This window comes from Centroberyx gerrardi, chromosome 14, assembly GCF_048128805.1.
Source record: "Centroberyx gerrardi isolate f3 chromosome 14, fCenGer3.hap1.cur.20231027, whole genome shotgun sequence".
Lineage (NCBI taxonomy): Eukaryota > Metazoa > Chordata > Actinopteri > Beryciformes > Berycidae > Centroberyx > Centroberyx gerrardi.
The window spans coordinates 6,746,569-6,769,068 of record NC_136010.1 but is presented as its reverse complement, the minus strand read 5'-3'; the positions used below and the strand labels follow the sequence as shown (position 1 = coordinate 6,769,068).

At 41.1% G+C, this 22,500-nt stretch overlaps 1 protein-coding gene across 1 annotated transcript in view; it reads left to right on the top strand.

Moving 5' to 3' along the window:
* Positions 1-22,500, top strand: part of cacna1db (calcium channel, voltage-dependent, L type, alpha 1D subunit, b) — a 114,085-nt gene that overhangs the window by 5,384 nt on the left and 86,201 nt on the right. Inside the window, exons 2-3 of the mRNA XM_078288239.1 lie at positions 297-762; positions 1,548-1,653. Coding sequence (XP_078144365.1) covers positions 297-762; positions 1,548-1,653 — 572 coding nt within the window. The remainder of the gene's footprint in view (positions 1-296; positions 763-1,547; positions 1,654-22,500) is intronic.

The following is a 22,500-nucleotide window of genomic DNA, read 5'->3' as shown; positions in this document are numbered from 1 at the left end:
TAAACCTATCAAACACCTATGTGGTAAATGGTTAAACATATACGTTTGAAAGTTAAAATTGCACAAGGTGCTGATTGTCCATGCTAACTAGCTAGCTAATGTTGCAAAATCATGTGGATATAACATTAGCTGTTGCATGGATATTGTATTTCCGACCTACCAGCTGGGAATTTCCGACTTACAAATTTGATTGGAACACACCATTACACACACATGAATCAAAAAGTTTTGCTCAGAATGTTGAAGTCACTTGATAAATATCATTCAGCCTCTCTTTCCCGCTCTTCTCTTTCCAGGGGCGCAGTATGCCAGCAACAAAAGAGCCACTCCCTCTGGTGACGCCTCGGCGTTCTGGTCAGAAAGCCACACCCACCTGCACCAGATCCACCAACCAGAACCCTCGCAGGCCCCGGCCAGCACCGGCAAGCCTGTCGGCTCGGGTTTCGGCCTCCTCGGGGCCAACGCCGGCGGTCATGGTCCCGGCGGCGGTTCCGCCGTCAGTCCGGTTCTCGCCTGGCACGCCGCCATTAACGCCGCTCGCCAAGCCCAGGGCGATGCCGCCAAGCCCAGCATGACTCCTCGGCCGTCGGTGCCCACCGGCGCCGCGGCGCCCGCGGGCTCGCTGTCACACAGGAAGAGGCAGCAGTACGCCAAGAGCAAGAAGCAGGGAGGATCGACCAACAGCAGGCCGCCCAGAGCTTTGTTCTGCCTCACACTCAACAACCCCATCCGCAGGGCCTGCATCAGCCTGGTGGAGTGGAAGTATCCCTCAGCCTGCCGCATGGATGGATTAGTGGATGTTTGGATGTCTGAATGGATTATGGATGGATGTATGGCTGAATGGATAGATTGGTGGGTAGATTAGTGAATGGATGGATGGGGGAGTCAGTGACTGAATGTGTAACTTGATAAATCTCTGAATTAATGAACTCTAATCTTTACTGTTGGAATGGAAGCAGCCTTTAAGCTGCGAGAGCTGGAGTTAAAATTGCCAGTGGTTGTGGATGAAAGCATAGATGAATAGATTGATGAATGATGGATGGATTGATGAATAATTGGATGATAGGCTGGGCTGATGTATGAATGTACAGATGGATGGATGAATGGATAGAGGGATTGATGGCTGGACTGATGAATGGATATACTAAATGTTAATGAATGAATGAATCAATCAATATATCAGTTGAATTTTCAGAATCTGTCCTATTACAGCGATCCTACTCATAGGTCTAAAAACCTTCTCAGATCTTTGTCTGGTGTAATGAAGTACAGTATTTTGCAATGTAACTTTTCTAACACTTTTCTCTTTCTGCCTTTTGACCACAGTCAGAGAGACAGAGAGAGTGGAAACAGGCTGGCTGTTGTAGACAAAACCCAGTGTTTACCTAAAAATGCTGAATTTAGACAATTCAAATAAGCGCTTTTTCAAATTTACAAAGCACTCCTACTTCCAAGAAAGCACTCTTAACTCCAAAACATTGTTATCTTACTTTTAAACATGTTTCTTTTATGATAACTGGCTTCCTTAACAGTCTGTTTCTCTCCAGACCATTTGATATCTTTATACTGCTGTCTATATTTGCCAACTGTGTGGCCTTAGCCATCTACATCCCCTTCCCCGGAGACGACTCCAACTCTACCAACCAAGAGCTGGTGAGTACGGCCGGAAAATATGGAAAAGAGGGGGGTGGTGCATGGATGAACTGGGATTTACTGAAATATACCGGCCTAACTGTACCATACCGCCTTGCATACCTCATTTACTTTATAAATACACAAGAAACAACAAACGTACAACACTAAGCTCCACTGCTGTTGTGGTTGAAAGGGTGTGATTAAAGTCCTCATGAACAGCCTGTCATACAGATGCAGCTATTTTAAATGCACGTGTCAGTGGGAGAGATTATGGCACAGATCAGCATGTTAACCAGAATATCAAGGGTTTGGTGCAAAAGGCGCATAAGTGACATTTTAAAATCAAAAAGACTCAAGTGTCCAAAATTCAAATACTGGATTAATTTTGCTGCAAAAAGGGTGTAACTGCTCTTTATATAGCTTTTTATAGAATAGCAGTTTTCTGAATCTTAATCTCTGTAAAAGTATGAATGGTTACTTTGTTGTTTTGAATAAAAAAAAGATGCAGTCATCATCGGCCATCGTTTTGTTTTTGCAAATGTCCTCGTGTTTTGAAAATGTCACTTACGACCCTTTCCCTTTAAACCCTCGATATACTGGTTGGACTAGTTATATAGCCGAATACCTTGGGTGATTTAAATGGATCAAACATGTAGTGAGTTGGATTTACTAGGTGTGGTTTTGTTGTGCTGTATGTGGTTCTGCAGGCCTGTATGTTACCCGCTGATTGTGCAGCTAAGGTTGGAAGAGCTTCACACAGACTTGCACTATGCTGCTAGCTGTTAGCGCCACTATTTGTCATCAGCTGGATTACCCACAATGGCTAGACACAACACCTTTGCATGATTGCGATTGGCTGGAAGTGTGTGTTGCGTCAGAGGGCTTTCCCGACAATATTTGGGGATGTGTCGGGTTTCATTGTTTTGTTGACACACACAAACACTAGGGCACGCACGCACACACACACACACACACACACACACACACACTCACACACACATACACACACACAGGCAGCGGTGTCTGCGGGTCATCCCTCTGTGTGTCACAACAGCTCTCCATGTCGTGAGAGCAGCGCTGAGGTGAAGAGAGAGAGAGGCAGAGAGAGGCGAAAACCAGTTTGGTGCCGGTGTATCTGACAGTAACACTGTGCACAAACACACAGTGGACAACCTTTACATTCCACTTCACTAATTTCCATAATTACAGTGTAATTAGACAGTAGTGAAATATCATTAGAACAATAATTATTACTATGCAATAGGCTTTATGGCAGATTAAGAGATGTTATACAGAAACGACTACTGCAAGAAGGAGACTGGACACTGTTTTTCTCTGTATTTGCAAGGCTTAGTCCAAATCCAAGAATCTGACTAATCCAGTGGAATGATAGGCCTATTGAAACAGCAGAGCAAGCTGTTAATTTTTGTTCCTAATTACACTGGAACTACGCTAAAAGTTAGCTGTCATGTAAAGTGTTACCAGATGGGAAAATGTTCTGTTAAGTGTTGATTTCGCCCATATGTGTGTGTTGTGCTGCTGTGTCCTTACCTCGGTTTCCAGCAGACCTGCGTCAGATAGATGATTTTTTGCAAATATAGAGTTCACTCTAAAGGAGTGTTTCCTCCTTTAATTCGGTTTGTTTTGGCCGGTGAGAACAAGGACATTTGAACTCAGGTGGCACCAAATAACGGCAACGAGACGCCTGAAAATGTGAGTCTCAGTCCTTTATGAAAGAACTTGGTTGGTTGGTTCATTAAGAGTGAGAACGTAGTTTGAACCAACTACAGGAAACGACCCCAAAACTCAAGGTGTTATGGGTATTAGGAGATGGATGTTGACATCTGATATCCAGCAGTTCCTCGTACTTGGAAAGCCCAGCAGAACAAAATGAACTGAGGACAAGCTGCAGTCTGGGCTGATGCTCATATTCAGCTGTTTCTTCATATGTTCTTAACTGGTATGAACAATTACAGCAAAGAGCACATAAACAAGTCCAACGTGCTTAGCTAAAGTTACAAGGACTGGAATTGGATTTGACTCCCCTGCCAATCACCAAAATCTCTAACTTGGCAGGATGACTGGCTAAAACTCTCTCTGAGCTACTTAGGAGTCCATGTGACGTTTGTTTGCAAGCACTGGTTCACTCACTTGTAATTGGGCAGTGAGAACCTAAACAAACCAGATACAAAAATGCAACAGAGTAAACTTTTCCACTATGGTTCGGACCACAGAAAACAAACTGTAGGTGTAATGGCACCCTTAGTGTTTATTTGAACCCATTTGGAGTAACAGATCATAACAGAAAATCCAGTAAGTGGCAGAAAGTTTAGAACATGAAAGCACAATATTTGAAAGCCATCTTGACTGTGACTGACTTTCCTCACACTATCTGAATTGTCCAGATGTGGTAAACCCCAGGCATCTGGTACTCCAGTTCAAACAAATGCTAAAAATGACTTACAAATACTAGGTATAATTTATCCAGGCATAATTGATGGATTTTTAAAAGTCAGGGCAAATGGTAGCAGAGTCCCTGATGAAAACAAGCAGAAAATAGGATAGACAGCTGTAGGCAGCAGAGAAGTCAGCTTCTGTCTCACAAGAGCTATGAATGGATTGTATATATATGTGTGTATATGTAAAAAGACAGAACAAAGAGAGAACAAATGACAGAAAAACACATCTAAAATGACCGCACCTCTCCGAACGACACATTCCTTAATGGACAGGCTGCCCGTGTGAGTGGTGAAATCAAAAACAGGTACAGTCCAGTAGAGGTGAGACACGGATGGATCTGCTGATGTCTGTGTGTGTGTGTGTGTGTGTGTGTGTGTGTGTGTGTGTATGCATGTGTGTGTGCATGCGTATGTTCAATTCACTTAACCTAAATTCTTTTCACTCCAGATTTTATTGTCAAAAGAGCAACAGAAATGTTTTTTTTTTTGGGAGAAGTTTAATCCTATGAGTGTATGCTTTTAGTGCCGAGTCCCCAGAGGACGCCGATACGCAGCGCAAACATTTGCTTTTTTCTCTTAAGGACAAGGGCTCTTCTTAGTATCATAGGGAATTGTGCGTGTGTGTGTGTGTGTGTGTGTGTGTGAGTGAGTGAGTGAGTGAGAGACAGAGAGAGAGAGAAACATAGCATGTTCCCTCAACAGATGGGGATTATTCACGCTCTCCAAGTCTACACTCATCACTCACTGCACAATATACGTGTGTGTGTGTGCGCGTGTGTGTGTGTGTGTGTGTGTGTGTGTAAATGATTGTGTTCAACTCTGTGCAGCTTTTTCCATCTTTGTTCTTTGAGCTAGCAGAGAGAATTTGTTTAAGAATGACGTCCTGATTTGTTGAGCCACAGTGTTTTTTTTTCTGTTTTTAGAGATAGCCGTCCATTCATCTCAAATATATCATTAGTTTTTCCATTTCTTCTTTTTCTTTTCCTTTTTTTTTAAGAGGTAATTGTCCTCTCACCTCAAACATTTAGTCAGTTTTTCCAGTAGTGGGTGATTTATTCAGAAGTAACAAGGCAGGTAGTTGTTTTACTTAAAAATCCAGTCTGAAGAGAAGAGAGAGGAGAAGAGAGCGTACATTTTATTTTAATAACTTTCCAGGTGCTGTCATCTTATAATAGTTCAATATACTAGATAAGAGTGAGATGAGGATGGCACACACACTTAGATCTAACTGCGGTCCTCCTTTCAGTGTTGTTGTTGACATGATATACTGTATTTCCTCCCTAAAACTGAAAGTTAACGAGGTAGGTGCTTGTAAAAAAACACCCTAAGAAGTAGGGTGACATTCCCCCTTTCTCATTCTCCTGTATGGCTGGATCAGTGTCGCCTCACCTCAGTAGTATATACACTTCCACATACACTGCTATACCACTTTTTGGAGAGCATGTAGGTGTTGTTTGATCGGCTCCTTCTGGATCAGTGGACAGCAAAGGATGGGAAAGAGAAAGGGAAGGAGACAGCTGGGGGAGATAGCCAAGCTAACATGGCTAAAATAAGGCTTTCCTCGCATGGAGTTGTCATAAAAATGGTGGTGATTTGTTGTTTGTTCGCTGTTATTAATCCCTCTGAAATCATACCAATGTGTATCCCACATATCTGAGACCTGCGTGCCACAGAAATTGTCCAGATTAATAAGGTAGTAAGTCTCTGTCTTTTCTTGGATGCTTAGCTCATAGAAAACAAGTAATTTTGTAGTGGTTAGTTTCTTGATTTGCTTGTGATGTGAATGTGAATAGGAATATCTTGCACCATACACACACACCTACAGAGAGTTCAGATCAGGGTTTACTGTGTTGCTGAAGGGCAGTTTGACAGCAATAGCTGTAGATGTAATATCACACAAAGCATAGAAAGTGTGTGTGTGTGTGTGTGTGTGTGTGTGTGTGTTTCTCACAATAAGTCTAAAAACCTTGTGTGAGTTGATTTTGGTTTGTTTCCAATGTAACCTAACTTAGTTTGAGAATTTGCTTGAACCAAGGCACATTATATTTGTTAAGGGAGAGTAGACAGCCCACTCACCCTTGGCATTTAAAAAAAAAATATTCAGACAGTTGGGAAGCAAAGCGGCAGAGAGAAAAGGGGATTCAGTCCTAGCCAGTATGGTGGCTCCAGAGTGGACACATATCAAGTGACATTTTCTTCTTCAAGTTGAGTGATATGCAAGTATCAGAGATACAGTAGAGAGACAGGAAAGACAGGGCAGAGAGAGGGGATGACATCATGACAGCAAAGGGCTGAGGCTGGACTTGAACCCATGCTGCCGCGAGTAGGACTTAACCTTAATGGTATGTGCTCTACCGGTTGAGCCACCGGGGCGCCCCCACTAGTTGGATTTTGACGAAACAAAATTACACTGATTGGCCTAAGGAGGGCGCCACAACGTTTGTTTAATTGTGTGCCACGCACAATATCTCGGATGCCATTGATCAATCGGATTTGTGCAAAACTTACGGAATGATGTGTCTCATTGCTCCATTCTGACATTTTTGAAATTGCACTGTTTAGCCTTCAGGGAGCGCTACAACTTTGTTTACTTGTTTGTCCATGTGTTGCACGATATCTCAGACACCACTGGTGAGAATGTGGCAAAACTTGGGCGCATGATGCATCTCACCGCTGTGTTTTAGCTTTTTCAAACACTAACTCTCCCAAGGGTGCACTGCTATTACAGGTCAAAACAAGGAGACATATTGGTTCCTGATTGGCCCAGACAGAGACTACATCATTTGTGGGTAACGACAACGTTTACTGTTACCTTGTTAAATGTAGGGTTAGGGAATACAGCAAGAACAAGTGCAGTTTTCCACCTGCAAAGTGTTGCTGAAATACAGACAACGTGATATTTTTTGAGGCCAGAACAACTCTGCTTTCTCTGTTTGTTCTCACACACGCTGTTAATGTATGTTAGCTCACAAAATTGTATGTTAAGAACCGGTGTTACATATTCCAGCTTCTCTACTACAACCTCTTAAACCTTCTTACTACGCAGCATTACTTTCCCTCAAGCAAGAATCATCATCTCAATCTCAGCAGCAGACGCTCTGTCTTTGTACCAAGTCTAATCCACTGTAAGGACCTTTGGTCTCGCAGAGCTTCAGCGTCAATGAGTGAGTGTGTGTGTGTGTGTGTGTGTGTGTGTCTTAAGAAGGATTGCCAGTCCTGCTGTGTGATGATCATTTAGGGACTCAGCCTTTGTGTCTTGTCCCTATGTGCCCTACTGTGTGTATGTGCAAATGCCTGTGTGCTTGTACAGTCAGATTTTCTCTGTGATCAGGTATTTATGTAATTGAATTCATATCGGTTGGAGATGTGCATCTATTCTCTATGCAGAGATACTGTAGTAATGACTTTGTGTGAATGTGTGCATTAGTGTGACTGCATGTTTGAGTGTGTCTGTGTGCCTATGTGTGCGTTTATGTGTTTATTTGAATGTGTACAAGTGAATCTGCAGGAGAGAAAAAGTGTGTGTGTGAGTGTGTACGAGTTATGTGTGTGTGTGAGAGCAGGTTGAGGGATTAAACTGGGCTGTGGATTAGTAGTCAGTAAATGAGTGGAGGTTGTAGAGAGAGGGGGAAAGAGAGAGATGGACGGATGGATGGGTGGGTGGGTGGAGGGATGTAGGGTGGGAGCTTACAAGTGGGAGGGGCTTCTACAGAAAGGAGATTTTAATGAACATTGTCATGTGACTGACTCTCGCTCTCTCACTCTTTCTTTCTCACTCTTTCAATCTCATTCTATGTTCTCTTAATCCTGTCTTTTATATCTATCTATATATCTATCTATCTTGGATTTTTAATCTTTCTTTCATTCTATCTATTACTTATCTTTCTACTAGCTCTTTGGCTATGTTCACACTGCAGCTGAAAGTGAAATTTTGATTTTTTTTCCCCTCACATTGGACACAGATCTGATGATTTCTAACCAGTGTGAATAGCAAAAAGCTGCATGGAGTAAACATGTTTTAATTCTGATCTGGACCACATGGATTTGTCTTACAAATTGAATCCTGAGGCATGTGACTTGCATGCAACTTCTATTTGAGAAATCGGAATTTGTCAGCTTTACCATGAGTAAATATAACATTATTTACTTGTGACAATTGAAATTGAACACCGGTACCTGCAGTGTGAACGTAGCATCAGCCTTTTCTCATTTGTTTCTTTTTCTTTATTGTTGCTTACACTCTACTGGTTGTTGCATGTCACTCTTCCCTCATCTCTCCATTACTCTCAGATTTCTAAAATCTGTCTTTCTCTCTATTTATCTGCCTCAGTCTCTCCTCTTTCTACTGTCTCCATTCTTGTCTGTCTCTCTGTTTCTCTCCTGTCACAACCCTGTCTCTTCTTTATCTCTCTATTTGACCCCCCACCTCTTCCCTTTCTCTCTCTCCCCTCCTGTGTATAGAGCAGAGAATGATTCATATCCTATTAAGCCGGTTAGTGATTTAGCAGACTTATGACGGCCCCTTTGACCGCTAGCTGACTAGCATACACTGCTGATCAGCTCATCATCCCATAAGAGACCTATATGAATCTGCTGTATGCGTCTTTGTGTGTGTGTGTGTGTGTGTGTAGGGGATTGGGGTGGGGGGGTTGGTGGGCATATACTTTAAACTGTAGGCCTACATGCTCAGTCAAGTCAGTGGGAACTGATTGGGATATATTGTGATTGCGATACATTGTGATATATGGCCTATGACTGTTGGTACACTTTGGTTTCTGATCTGTTGAGTGGGCCGTTTCGAGCCAGCAGGGTCAGCTGTTAATTTAGCATAATTTTCTTGGGACTGATGGGAAGTACCCACTTGAAAACCCAAATGACATACCCGCTCTCACCCAGCCCTCCTTTCCTCTAATATTCAAGCTATAGCTGTCTAAACAGGTGCCAAAATAGGAACAGAAAGATTTTTTTTGCCTCAGATCCTATGTATTGGAAAATATTGGTAAATGATAATATGCTGTGTGTTCACCAGTGTGTCTATTGAAAGGACTGCAATGCAAACATAATTTAAACTTTTGTTGTGATTTATCAATATATAGGATCAGTACATATAGGATCAATATATAGGATCTATTCCTTGTGCTGTCTAACTAGGATGAACATCTACAGTATGTCAAAACCTGGCGTGGAGGAAAAGGGGGTTAGTTGAGAGTCCAAACTAGAATAAGTGTAAGTAGAATATAATAAGTATATTCTGGGCCAAGTTTGAAGGCAGTTTAAATGGATATACTAGACTGTGGATGTGAATTAACAACTGGTCAAAATAAAAGCGGACTAAACATAACAAAAGTGGACCAAACAAACAAAAGTATCATGAAAACAGAACTATTCGTTTTCATTATCAGCAAAATTGCTCATCTCTTTTGCTTTGAAATGTTCCCTGAGTATCGTAGCATTAAGCCTATCGGTGTGATTGTGCATGCATTGTGTTCTCTATGATGGAGTCCATTTTAACTGCATGTGGGTGAGCCTTTACATGAACACCATGAGTCAGAGATCACAGGGTCAATGATCTGTTGGCTAATGCAGGGTTGGAGATCAGAGTCAAAACCATGGCAACAAGACACATAATTCTATGATTAAAACCATAAGCAGACACTGCTGGAGCCTGGCAGCTGGGTTTTCACTCTCCCTGGGTTTAATCATGACATGAAGACAGAACACACACTAGATCACACCGGGTTTGGGGGCGACCTATTCAATTCAAGTCAGTCAATTCAAATGTAAATTGAGACTGATGCACATAACACTGGCTACAGAAATGAAGGCTCTATCACAATTATTTCAGGTCCTGACTCTAGCTCCTGTCCTAGCCGCAATTCCATTTATTCCGGCTGTATTTCAGAGTCTTTGCTGGGTTAAAGTCTCTGGCTCTTGCCTCTTGATCAAGGTGCAGAGCAATCGGTATGGAGGGCATTTTAAACTTGGTTGGTTTCCAAGCTAAAAGCCTTTTATTAACGCAGTTACAGACAAAAAGCCCTGTCTGGGACTTGGCCCTGATGGGATTACGTTTACAGGAGAAGGTCAGGTGACGTCATTTTGCCTGTGATTTTATTCCTGTGCGGAAAAAAATGGTTATTTGTGATTATTACAGGGTGCGCGTCTCTGCAGGAGTAATCGTTAAAGGAAAAGTAATGTACTGTTTTTTCACCAAACTCCCACATCGTCTGCCAAGTACAGTACTGTCTGGACTGGCAGTCTGCGTTTGATGCAAAAGTTTGACCAAATAACATACACCGCTCCTTCTGACTCAGGCTGACTGTATAATCTCCAGCAAGGTAATGTCCATGTGAGTTGTGTGTTTTGACCATTTTTTTTCAGTGTTAAAAAGGTCTAGGCAAAAGTAGCATATGACATTCCTGCTGAATAACTTTGGGTTCAAAATTGTAATAGATTGATGCTCATTAAAACTACATTACCCACATTATCTAGCAATACTGCTACAGCTGAATAGAGGCTCCTTCAGGGCGTTTTTGAGCATTAAAGAAAACCCACTTTCTGATTTAATTGAATTTAATGAGAATTGAGCCAAACATGAGGTCTGTGTATTATAATGTATTTGAGGCACTTCATCCCATTCACTGACAAACACATTAAGAGAGCATGGTTCCTGTCTTAGATGAAAAAGGCAATTTAATCACGCCACGGTGGGAAGTTATTCTTTTGTCTGCACTTCAGATAGCAGTCTGCAGCGTGGTCGAAAACATGATTGCCTTTGGATAATAGCAAACATAAAACCTGATTTCTGCATGGTGGACACTTTTATCCAAAGCACCTAACAGTACAATGAGTGCAGTCAATTTTGTGTGTGTGTGTGTGTGTGTGTGTGTGTGTGTGTGTGTGTGTGTACATGCATTTGGTTGCCCAACCACAAATCAGTCACTGCTGAATAGTGACAGTGAAAGCACAGCCTGTGTGTTTGTGACTTCTATGTATAAAACATTCCCCAAAGGATGGTGCATCTGGTCAAACTGCTGTGTGTGTGTGTGTGTGTGTGTGTGTGTGTCTGTGTATTTGTCTGTGCATGCATGTGTGTGTTTGCATCTACTTATTTTTGCTTGTGTGCAAATATACGTATGTCTGTTTGTGTGTGTGTATATCTGTTTGTGCATACACCTGCGCGTGTGTGTGGATGTCTGTGATCATGCATGTTGTGCGTGTGTGTGTGTAATGTTTGTGTATGTATGTGTGTGTGTGTGTGTGTATGTGTGATTCCCAGAAGAGAATGTCAGGTTGCGTCGTTTTTCTCTCAGTCGGGGATTAAAGGTTTAGAGAGGAGGGGAAATGAGACTCACACTAAGCAGCGCACTGCCGCACCGAGCACGTGAGTGTGTGTGTGGGCGTATCTTTGTCTCTGTGTGCGTGTGTGTGTGTGTGTGTGTGTGTGTGTGTGTTATTGTTGTAAAGAGAGAGAGAAAGAAATACAGACAGACCAGAGAGAGAGAGAGAGAGAGAGAGAGAGAGAGAGAGAGAGAGAGATATCCATTGATTGTATTGGTGATCAGACTAGGGTAGCGTGTGACTGGTTGTTGAGGCGGTGTGACCTAGCAAGTTGCTAACCCTTAGGGCAATCATTTGGTACAAACACACACACACACACACACACACACACACACACACACACAATATGCAACTTCATTCATCTACAAACAGGAAGCATTTTGATCATGAATGCATAAAGACACACACACACACACACACACACACACCATATGTGCATATAATGTGCTCCCACACATTCAGCAGTTCTAATTGTTGTTTTTTCATTTTCAGATAATTTGTGTCTTCAGTCAGTTTTTGTACATGTGCAATGTCTCCAGTTTTTATGTGTGTGAATGTACAGTATATATGCTGTGTATGTGTGTGTGTATGTGTGTGTGTGTGTGTGTAGGTGGGTGTGAGGAAGGATGTGGGCGTCTTTGCAGTATGTGAGGTCAAGCCCTCTCATTAGCAGCCAGGCAGAGAGAAGCATGGATGGCTGTGCTTCAACATTGTGTGTGTGTGTGTGTGTGTGTGTGTGTGTGTGTGTGTGTGTGTGTCTGTGTGTGTGTGTGTGTGTGTGCGTGTGTGTGTCTGTGTGTCTGTCTTAGCTGAGAAGCAGAGACAGACAGGACTGGCAGCTCTTCAGCAGAAAGGAAATATACTTTTGGCACATGTTTGAGTTTTGAGATAGATGTTATGATATGATCGGTCCAGGTGATGGTGAACACAGCCATGCCAGGCCCGTGAATCATGAAATTCAAACGGGTGAAAAAAAGTGAAAATGTGGTCGATTCATGTGGGTGGATCCAGGAAAGTGTTTTTATGTATGTAGGTCTCAATTGATAAAAGTATAGCAAATGGTACGAAATTTGTTCAGTGTTAAAAAATGAGGATGAGATTTTCTTGTGTGAGCTATAGATTCATGAAAGATCCATAAATAAATTAGTATCTCACATTTTTCCTGTCATTTTTTGGATAGTGTGCTGGTTTCCTGTAACGTACTCTATGGATCAATGGCATAAACAATGCTAGGGTTCAGGGTTTGAGTCCTGCTGGGGCTCCTGATGGTAAAAATATCTGCTTTCATGGTACTTTAAGGTGCTTTGGATAAAGGCATTCATCCAGTGGCAAATGTTATACTGTATGTTATGTAGAGCTGCAACGATTAATCGATTAGTTGTCAACTATTAAATTAATCGCCAACTATTTTGATAATCGATTAATCGGTTTGAGTCATTTTTTAAGAAAAATAAGTCAAAATTCTCTGATTCCAGCTTCTTAAATGTGAATATTTTCTGGTTTCTTTACTCCTCTATGACAGTAAACTGAATATCTTCGGGTTGTGGACAAAACAAGACATTTGAGGACGTCATCTTGGGCTTTGGGAAACACACTGATCGACATTTTTCACCATTTTCTGACATTTTATAGACCAAACAACTAATCGATTAATCGAGAAAATAATCAACAGATTAATCGACAATGAAAATAATCGTTAGTTGCAGCCCTAATGTTATGTTTCTGTACATGTGCCCAGGAATTAAATGGTAACTGTGTGTTAAGATAGAAATCAATCACATCGTCCACTCATTGCCTGTTGTCCAGTTTAAAGTAACTGATCACTTGCAACTAGGGGCGTGTAACTGACTTTTAATTAGGAGGTGACAGTGGCATTTGGCTTCAGAATTTCACAGAAAATTTTTATTTCTCAGAAGGCAAAGTTTTTAAAAGTAAAAAACACTGATTGAGGACTAGCTGGCTATTCCTGCCCAAGTGGCGAGTAGAATTGACAGACGTTATTATCAGACACTTGAAGTTATATGGGATCAAATTGGGACTGTCCAATTACAGGACCACTAGTAGGCCACTAGTGCCTAGTGACAAGCCATTTTTGCTGGTCTTGATTGCTCAGCTTATAGAAAACAAGTGTCTTCGGAGTGGGTAGTTTTTGAGTTGCTGGCAGTGTGAATGCCAAGTAGGAATATAGTATATCTTGCACCATACATATACAGAGAGTTCAGATCTGGATTCAACGTTTGGCTGAAGCCTATTGACAGCAAGCTGCACCATACATCCATACATACAGCCATTGGTCTAGATCTCTCTAAAAATTAAAGGTTCCTGGCGGCTCCTTAAACTTGAGCCACTTGTGTGTGTATGTGTGTGTGACAGTGTGTCCCAATCTTAAGCCAAACTACCATTCTGCAGACCAAACTACGACCCTATGTGTCTGAAATAAATTTGAGAACGGTGTAGCTGCTGAAATAATCGCAGTTTGATCAGTCTTCTTGAGAATCGGCACTTCATCAAGAAAGATGATTTGTAACTGTACATCATCTCACGTGAGTCTCCACATGGCAGATCATGTTACATCTGCTTTGATTTTGAGTTTGAGAGCTTCTGAGTTTGTCCTGTGGGTGGTGTGACATTGAGGCTCAGCTGAGTGGAATCACTTGTATGGAAAGTGAGGAAGAATTGTGGCATAATATACTTACAAGTTTTCACATTGTTCTTATCCAGATGTCCACCAAATGGTACGTTATGTTCCTATACTTGCACCCGTAAAATGAGAAGAATGCAGCAACAGGCTGTGTTTTTTTCAGTAGCTCTGTGTTCAGATAAGAAGTAATGACACTGCCCACTCGCTGCCCTTTGACAATATTAAAATAAGGCTTCAAATTGTTGCACCGGCTCAAAAGTGCAAATTGAGTTTCAGAGAAAGGTGAATCAGATGCGACGGGGTGTGTGCGTGTGTGTGTGTGTATTGGGGGGGGGGGTTTACTGGTGTAAAAATCAAAAAATGAAGTAAAAGTAAAAAGTAGCTCATTTAAAATGCTCTTACTGCAAGTTACTGAGTTACCTTTTAGAAAATAGAACACTGTTAGATGTGACCTTTCCACACAATTCTAAAAGGATGAGAGGACAGAGTTCGAAGTAGGCTTTTAATTGGAAAATTTGGCAATTACAAAATAAAGTGCAAAAAAAAATAAAGCCAGATTACTCTTCGCTTCTTTGCTGACTGACCATTTGTTGCAAAAGGTCCACAATTTGCTTATGGAGAGCCACAAAATGTGTACTCTGTAATGGTAGTACACAAAAGAGCTACTCAATTACATTAATGTAAGTAAATGTAATTAGTTGCTTCCACCCTTGGTTTCAACAAAATGCAAAGGTTTGCGTTTTAGCTTTTGAGCTGAAGTCTCAAGGCTCACCTCATGTCTTTCCAGACTGTAAGGGATGGATGGCAGGATGGATGGATGGATGGATGGATGGATGGATGGATGGATGGATGGATGGAAAGATAGAGGGATGGAGAGGAGGCAGGACAGTGTGAGGAACACAGTAGTTAATGTTCTGTTCTTAAAGCTTCATTTACCCTGTTGCTTTACACCCTGTTAAACCTCACTCACACACACACGCGCCAGGTTTGTGTGTGTGTGTGTGTGTGTGTGTGTGTGAGTGAGTGTTTGGTCTGTCTTATGAAATGTCAACAGCAGTTTCACGCTTCAGGGTGTGTGTGTGTGTGTGTGTGTGTGTGGCTGAATTGTCATGCGTATAGTGAGTGCTTTTACAAGGCCACCACACGCCAGGCAGACAGGAAAGGAGGTTCATGCGTGAATCTTGTGTAAACGTATTTGGTCTCCTTGTGCAGTGTTAACATAAGGGGCTGCAATATGTCCAAGGTTAGTGTGTGTGTGTGTGTGTGTGTGTGTGTGTGTGTGTGTCCATCAACAGCCATGTGTCCTGTCGAAGTGTCTGTGTCTGCTCATACATTGCAAGGTGCTCTCGAGAAGAACTTCAGCTAAATGTCAAAAATGTAAAAGTGAATATTTCTGCTTGTGTGTGTGTGTGTGTGTGTGTGTGTGTGTGTGTGTGTGTGTGTGCTGGCTCCTACAATAACAGTTTTGCAAAGGAACACACAGTCTTTTGAAAAATTCTGACCTGGAAAGAACGTAGGGAGCATGATCTGTGAACACATGTAATAATTCCCATTCTTACTATGAATCACAAGTTTGTTTTTCAATTTTCAAAGTAACATGAATGTATTTTTAGGCCACTAAAATGGCAGCGCTGTAAAGCCCTGGTGTGTGTGTGTATGTGTGCGTGTGTCTGTTTGCACATGTTTATGTGTGTGTGTGTGCGTGTGTGTGTGTAGTCACTATTAAAGTTGCCTCAGGACATTTGTGATCATACAGCTTTGTGTCGTCCCACCTTCGTGAGTCACTTCCTGCTCTGAGCTGTCACTCCTTTTCATCGTCATCACAGATGAAATGTAGAGAATACATGAAAGTAGCAAACCTGGCCAGAAATATAATAATGGCACTTATAGAATATTAACTAGAATCCTTGTTTTAATGGATGGCAACGCCAAAAAGAAATGCTTTTCAGCACTTGGACAACATCAGTATTTCCTGAAACACTAACGATGGCCAACTGCTGAATCTGTTGTTTTTGCTGCTGCTGCTGCAGAAATTAAGAATTCATTTCCAAAAGGCTATATATAGATTTTGGAAATAAAAAGCAATTTGTGTTAATGTTGTGTCATAAATCATTTTGTAAGTGTAGATGTCACTTTTTTCAAATGGTAGATATCTCATTTTGGAGTGAAATTCTTCAAATCAAGGTAATCCTCAGCCTTCTGCAGGTGTTGGTATTCGCTTCCCATATTAATAAAAACCAAAGAATCATGACCTGCACCCAGTGTAAAACTAGTTGTATTATTAGTAGAGTAGTGCTTGCATTATTCATCACTGTATCAATATATTTGAACATTGTTTCAATGGTGTAAATAACATTTTTATTGACTGTTTGGTAGCATTTTCTCAGACGAGTGTGCACTTGCACTTCAGGTTAAGGCAACCCATGTAGAAAGCTTTTACAAGAAATTCTTATATGTATGATATTTAAAGTGTTACATATCATAAGCCTGTTTTTAAATGGTGAATTCTCATAATGTACCTATGTCGTGTCAGGAGGACAAATAAAATGGGTGCATTATTTATTTATCTCAGTTTGGGATTCAGTCATATCTAAACTTCTTTGATTCTAAAAATAATGAATGGGACGTAAATGACTTATGACGTATATGCCTATTTAGTGCTAGCTTTATGAATACTTGTCTTTTTATGTGGAAAATATAACGTGAATGAAAAAATATGTCATATGAAATGAATGTAAAATATAACCTTTTGTGAATCAGTCCGTTCTCTGAGGTGTCAGTCTGATTCAGCATCATCAGTGTGCATGACCGGAGAAACAGCAGAAAGGTGAAAGACCTGGGGAAAACATATTCAAACATAGTGGAGATTCTCTTGTCCCATATTTCAACCTCCAATACTTTCAATTCAAAGTGCATGAATACTGATCCAAATCATCACTTTTACTGATAAAATACAGATTTTGCTCATTAGTTTTTATGAGCATTAGAAAAAAATGTGCAAATGCACAGTGCATTTTTTTCTTTAGAGTGATCTAACATGCTTCTCGGTAAGTGAAAGACAGGCACACACACACACACACACACACACACACACACACACACACACACACACACAGATGCTAACACGGCCAGACATATACACACAGGTTTCAAAATTGACCTTTATGCCAATGATCCAGCCCATCCAGCCACACCCAAGTATGTCTGTGTGTGTGTGTCTGTGTGTGTGTAGGTGTGTGTCTGTGTGTGTGTGTGTGTGTAGGTGTGTGCGCATGCGTGTGTGTTATGCAAGTGTTTGCGTATTTTAAATAGAACCCAGGAGCTTTACAGCTTTTTAGGCCATGGGGTGACAGATGCCCAGATGCCAGGGAGCCTGTTGGACTGACTGCTTAGCACCCAAAGGCCCAGGGACCACAGGCACCGCAGGGAATGTGGGACACATACACTCTCTCACTCAAATACACACACATACACACACACACAAACAAACACAAACACACAGAGGACATTTATGTGACGTCCTTTTGAATTTTTCCATTCCAAAAGCACACTTTGTTGAGATATTAGACATTAGAATTCAGAGCACACTAAAATACTCTCTATAAATGTGAAGTGAAGCCATGTATGATCAAACAAAAGGGCAGAAAACACAATAAAGTGCATGAACTTGGCAAATGGCAGTACATTGGAGAGAATGTTTCAGTATAAGCTCATTAAATCAAATTTTAATCAAGAAACTGATACCTTTAGTTCACTGAATGGCACATCAGTCTGCCTTATTAAGCAGAGACGTGTACATCCAGTCGAGGTGCTGGGTCGGGTGGACACATTAAAATGAAGAATATTACATATACATTTTCAAAAAAAAAAAAAAAAAGTTCATTATTCAATACCTCTAAAAGATAGATGATCCTCTCTGTATCAGTTGTTAAAGTGTCTTGGTTGACTTCACTCATTTATTATCCTTTTAACATCATTCATTTTGCGTTAGCGATCATTTTGTGATACTTTTTTTTTTTTTTTTTTCCCCCAAATAACGGATATCTAATTTTGGAACAAAACTGTTGAAATGAATAATGAAAGTAGCAGTAGATTGAATGACCAGGGAATGTGATGGGGAGATTATCTGTTACAGCTAAGCAGGTTTATAGCTTGTGGGATAAATGAGATCTTCAATCTCAACATAGTGTACAACATTTTTTTCCTTTAGAGCAGAATGAGAACCAGCACTTAAACCTGCAGCAAGTCTGTTTGGCTGACAGCCTTCACTGGCAGGTTTCACTGAGACTCTTCCACACCTCTGACTCTATTCTACTGGGTTCTTCATCTATTAGGTTGCATTGGCCTGTTGCAATACACTGCTATATTTATAACTAAATGTTTTGTGATGGTAACACAACACACACACTCTGGCATTTTATAATAAATCACATTGTAGTATAATCAGTGCATCTATGTATGTATGCAATATGCTAGTCTAAGCTAGGCTTGCTAACAGTTAACTAGCAAGCCAAGTAGGCTAGTCTCTGGTTACTGTGTGCTGCCAGAGAGTTGAGATCACATTCAAATAAACAGATAATCAATTAAGTTTATTACACAGCTTAGTTGAATACTCTGGTTGCTGGTTAGAGGCTGAACAGTGATCTTAATGGGTTGTTTAAGTTGCTATGGTTACAGTTCTGCTACAGTTCAGCACAGGGATGCTACAGACGTTTCTATGGTTGCAGTCCAGCCGAACTATTATTTTGGCGGAAAGCTTATGATAAAATAATTTTAAATCAATATTTATAATTTAAATTGCTGTGCCGTGGGACTCTACCAAATCTGTATTTGATAGCCTTGCAAACTAAAGGGTTTTTCCATTGCAACAGTACCGTTCTGTATTGTACTGGGCCTACTTTAGTAAAGTATCAGGCCCTTTTTGGTTTTCTGTTGGAACACATGCTAAGCGTTGTGTGTGGTCAACAAATACTAAAAAAAACAAGAAATGAAATACCTGTGGCATCATGTGAAATTGTGCATGTATACTATCTTTAAGTATTATATGTTTTGTCATGTTCTTTGTGTAGCTGCTGCCTGGGTGATGTGAATGTGTGGGTTTATACAGTAGCCTATAATAAATGTGTGTGTGTGTAAGTTTCAAGCTGTATGTTACTGTGCATATGTGTGCGTTTTCAACCCACTGGATGTTTATATTCATTGTGTTGCTCCTCCACCTCATTTTACATACAGCGCAGCCTGCTGCCGTGACAACTGTGGCCATGGAGACTTGTGGAGTATCCGAGGAGAAAGCTCTTGAGAGAGAGAGAGAGAGAGAGAGAGGAGAAAAGAGAGGAAAGGGAAATTGAGAGACGAGAGGAGAGGGCAGGAGAGCAGAGAGGAGAGCGGGGAAAACGAGGAGGAGACGAGAGGAGAGGAAGAAGGTAGAAAGGGGAGGACAGAGGGAGGGAGAAGAGAGAGGAGAGGATGACAGTGGAGGAGAAGAAGGAAGGAGATGGGAGAATGAGGGAGAGGACAAGAGGGGGAAGAATAAAAGGAGAGGAAGGAGGCAGGAGAGAAAGAGGAAAGCAGAAAGGAGAGGATAAGAAAAGAGGAAACGGGGGAGGGAAGAAAATGAGAAGAGAGCAGGAGAAAGGAGAAGAATGGAAAAGAGGGGAGGATGGAAGGGAAGGAGATTAGATAACTCTCTCTTTCTTATCTCTCTCTCATCCACTGTCTTGAATGAAACCTGCTGTATATCAGTTATATTTAAACTCATGGAACCACTAACTGAATTAATTAAGAGTTTTGAACAGCTTTGATGCAGCGGCAGTAGTGTGTGTGTGTGTGTGTGTGTGTGTGTGTGTGTGTTTTCTGACTTCTACCTGTATCTACGTCATATTTCTTGATGTAGATTGATGAATTCGTATGACACACGTGCGTTTAGGTTTTACGGCGAGGCAGATCACTGATGCTGCTGCTGTCATCTCTTAATTCCACCTCTGGGTTAGTAAGCAGCACTGGTTGTTTTGACTGCGTTTGTAGCCATGCTCTCTCTCTCTCTCTCTCTCTCTCTCTTGACATCTGGATTATGAATATCCACGGCTAAAAATAGACACAAGCCAGAATCATATGGGCTTAATTGGAAAGCCGGTAGGGAGAGTAGGAAGGCACGGAGGCCTAGCTCAGCTGTTGAACCATCGATGAACCCACGCTGTCTGGAGCGACGCCGCCGCAGAGCTAGAAGAGATAGAAAGGATCCCTTCTAGACAATGGTGACCAATCAGTCAAGTTTTCCTGGCGACGATGCAAATGTGCAGTGATGGAGGAACCAGCGCTCTCATCATCGTCTGATTTCTTAACAGTATAGGTGATAGGGAAAAAGTAGAGATTCTCTGATATTATTATACCATATTTCAACTTCCAATACTGGCAATTCAAAGTTGAATACTGATCCAATTCATTACTTTTACTGAAAAATACAGATTTTGATCAGTTTTGATTAGTTTGTGGGCATTAGAAAAAATTTACAGTGAATTTTTCTTCTTGTTACCTTGCTGTAATAGTAGGGGGGGAAGCTGGTAATTCCCACCAGCCTAAAAAGGTGAAGGGAAATAATGTTTTTTCTTTCCTGAAAAACGTTTCCAAGGACACTGATAAAATTCTATACAGTAGGTGAAACAGTACTTTAACTTTGACCTATATACATTTAGCTTCCCTGTATGCAACAACCTTAATTGGGTTCATAGTCATTCTTTGGCCTGTAAGTAGTCTGTATCTGTATTATTATTATTATACATACACTATTATTGCTATGTGACCACATTTACAGGTTCAGCTGATAGTGGCTCTCCTCCCCCAGGCGGTTTCTTTAAATAAGCATTGCGTCCTGAAGTCAGCTTGCTGGATTAAATAAGGAATAAATGAGTGTGCCTGGGGCCTAGCTGTTCCCTTTTCCTCTAGGAAGTTGAGTTTGAATGGAGTTTGATTGCAGTTAATTAGTGAATAGATTAGGTTTGATTCAGTGTGATGTATGGGTGTAAGTAGTCTTGATAATATATATAAAAATGCCTCTTTCCCAATTATATATACTCTCTCTCTCTCTCTCTCACTCACACACACACACACACACACACACACACACACACACACACACACACACATTGAATGATTCTCTGGCAGTAGTTCTCACAATTAGCAAGTAGCGCTTACACCGCTCTCATCTGTATTCATATCTGATTTCATCTACATCTAACATGATATCATGGGCACGCCTCTATTTCTGGAGACGAGAGAGACAGAGAGATAGAGACAGATAGAGAGAGAGAAAGACTGAGAGGGAGAGAGGGGATGGAAGCAGACAGAGAGAGAGAAATAGAGAGAGATCGACAGAGAGAGAAAGAGATAAGAGAAAAGCAGACATTCAGTAGAGGAGAGGGGGGAGGCTGACATGATACATCACATCTGTGTGTTTCTCTGCTTTTTTCTTTCTTTCTTTCTTTCTTTCTTTCTTTCTTTCTTTCTTTTTCATCCCATCTTTTCTGTGTTCTCAGATTATGGAATGTTGTTTATGTCAATTGGGAATGTATATAAGGTTTTGGCAGGGTTTACTTGGGTTTCAACAGGCTTTATGGTCCGAATAGTATTTGCAAATACTTTTTACAGTTTGTCTTAGCCTGGATGGATGGAGTTTGGCACACTGAACAGGAAGATGAGTGACAGAAAGGTGTGTAAAAGTCAATTTAGTATACTTTTCTGCAATAGGCCCTTTTCACGTTCTGTTTCTCAATGCTACTAGAGAGAAACCGGTGCATTACAACTTCCTGTTGCCAGTTATGGCCTTCACTAAATCACTCCACAACCTGCCCAAAATTTTTAATCTGTTACGTTTTTTAATTTGTTATGTATCTAGTGCTAGTAACAATTACAATTTTGTTGTTTTTGTTGGATCGATTTGTCAGTAAGTCGCAAAAAGAAACTTGCCACAGGAAGTTGTAATGCACCGGTTTAGCTGTTATCATGACGATGTGAAAAGGGCCTATTGACAACTTACCTGATACTATCTGAATTGTCCCGATGCTCTAACCTGGTGCTGCTAAAACATGCTAAGTATTATTTCGTCACCGTCCTGTGACGGAGAAACCTCCAAATTGTCAACTTGTCAGGAACTTTGAAAAACAGACTTTTTTTCAGCTTGACCACCATACATTTTTTAGTTTATCTAATTGGTTCTGAAAGGGCTTCACAAGACCAAGGGTGGAAGAATTTTCTCAACCCATAGAGAAGCATGTAATCCTTCAGAGTGAAGTTAAAACATGAAAATCACAAAGACAGGAGTTAGTTTAAGGTTTTTCACAACAGAAACTATTTGATTTTGTGCATGGATGAGCGATCAAAGAGTCTCTATGGCAGGTCAGTTCTTTAAAACCCTCGATTCCACACTTCCAG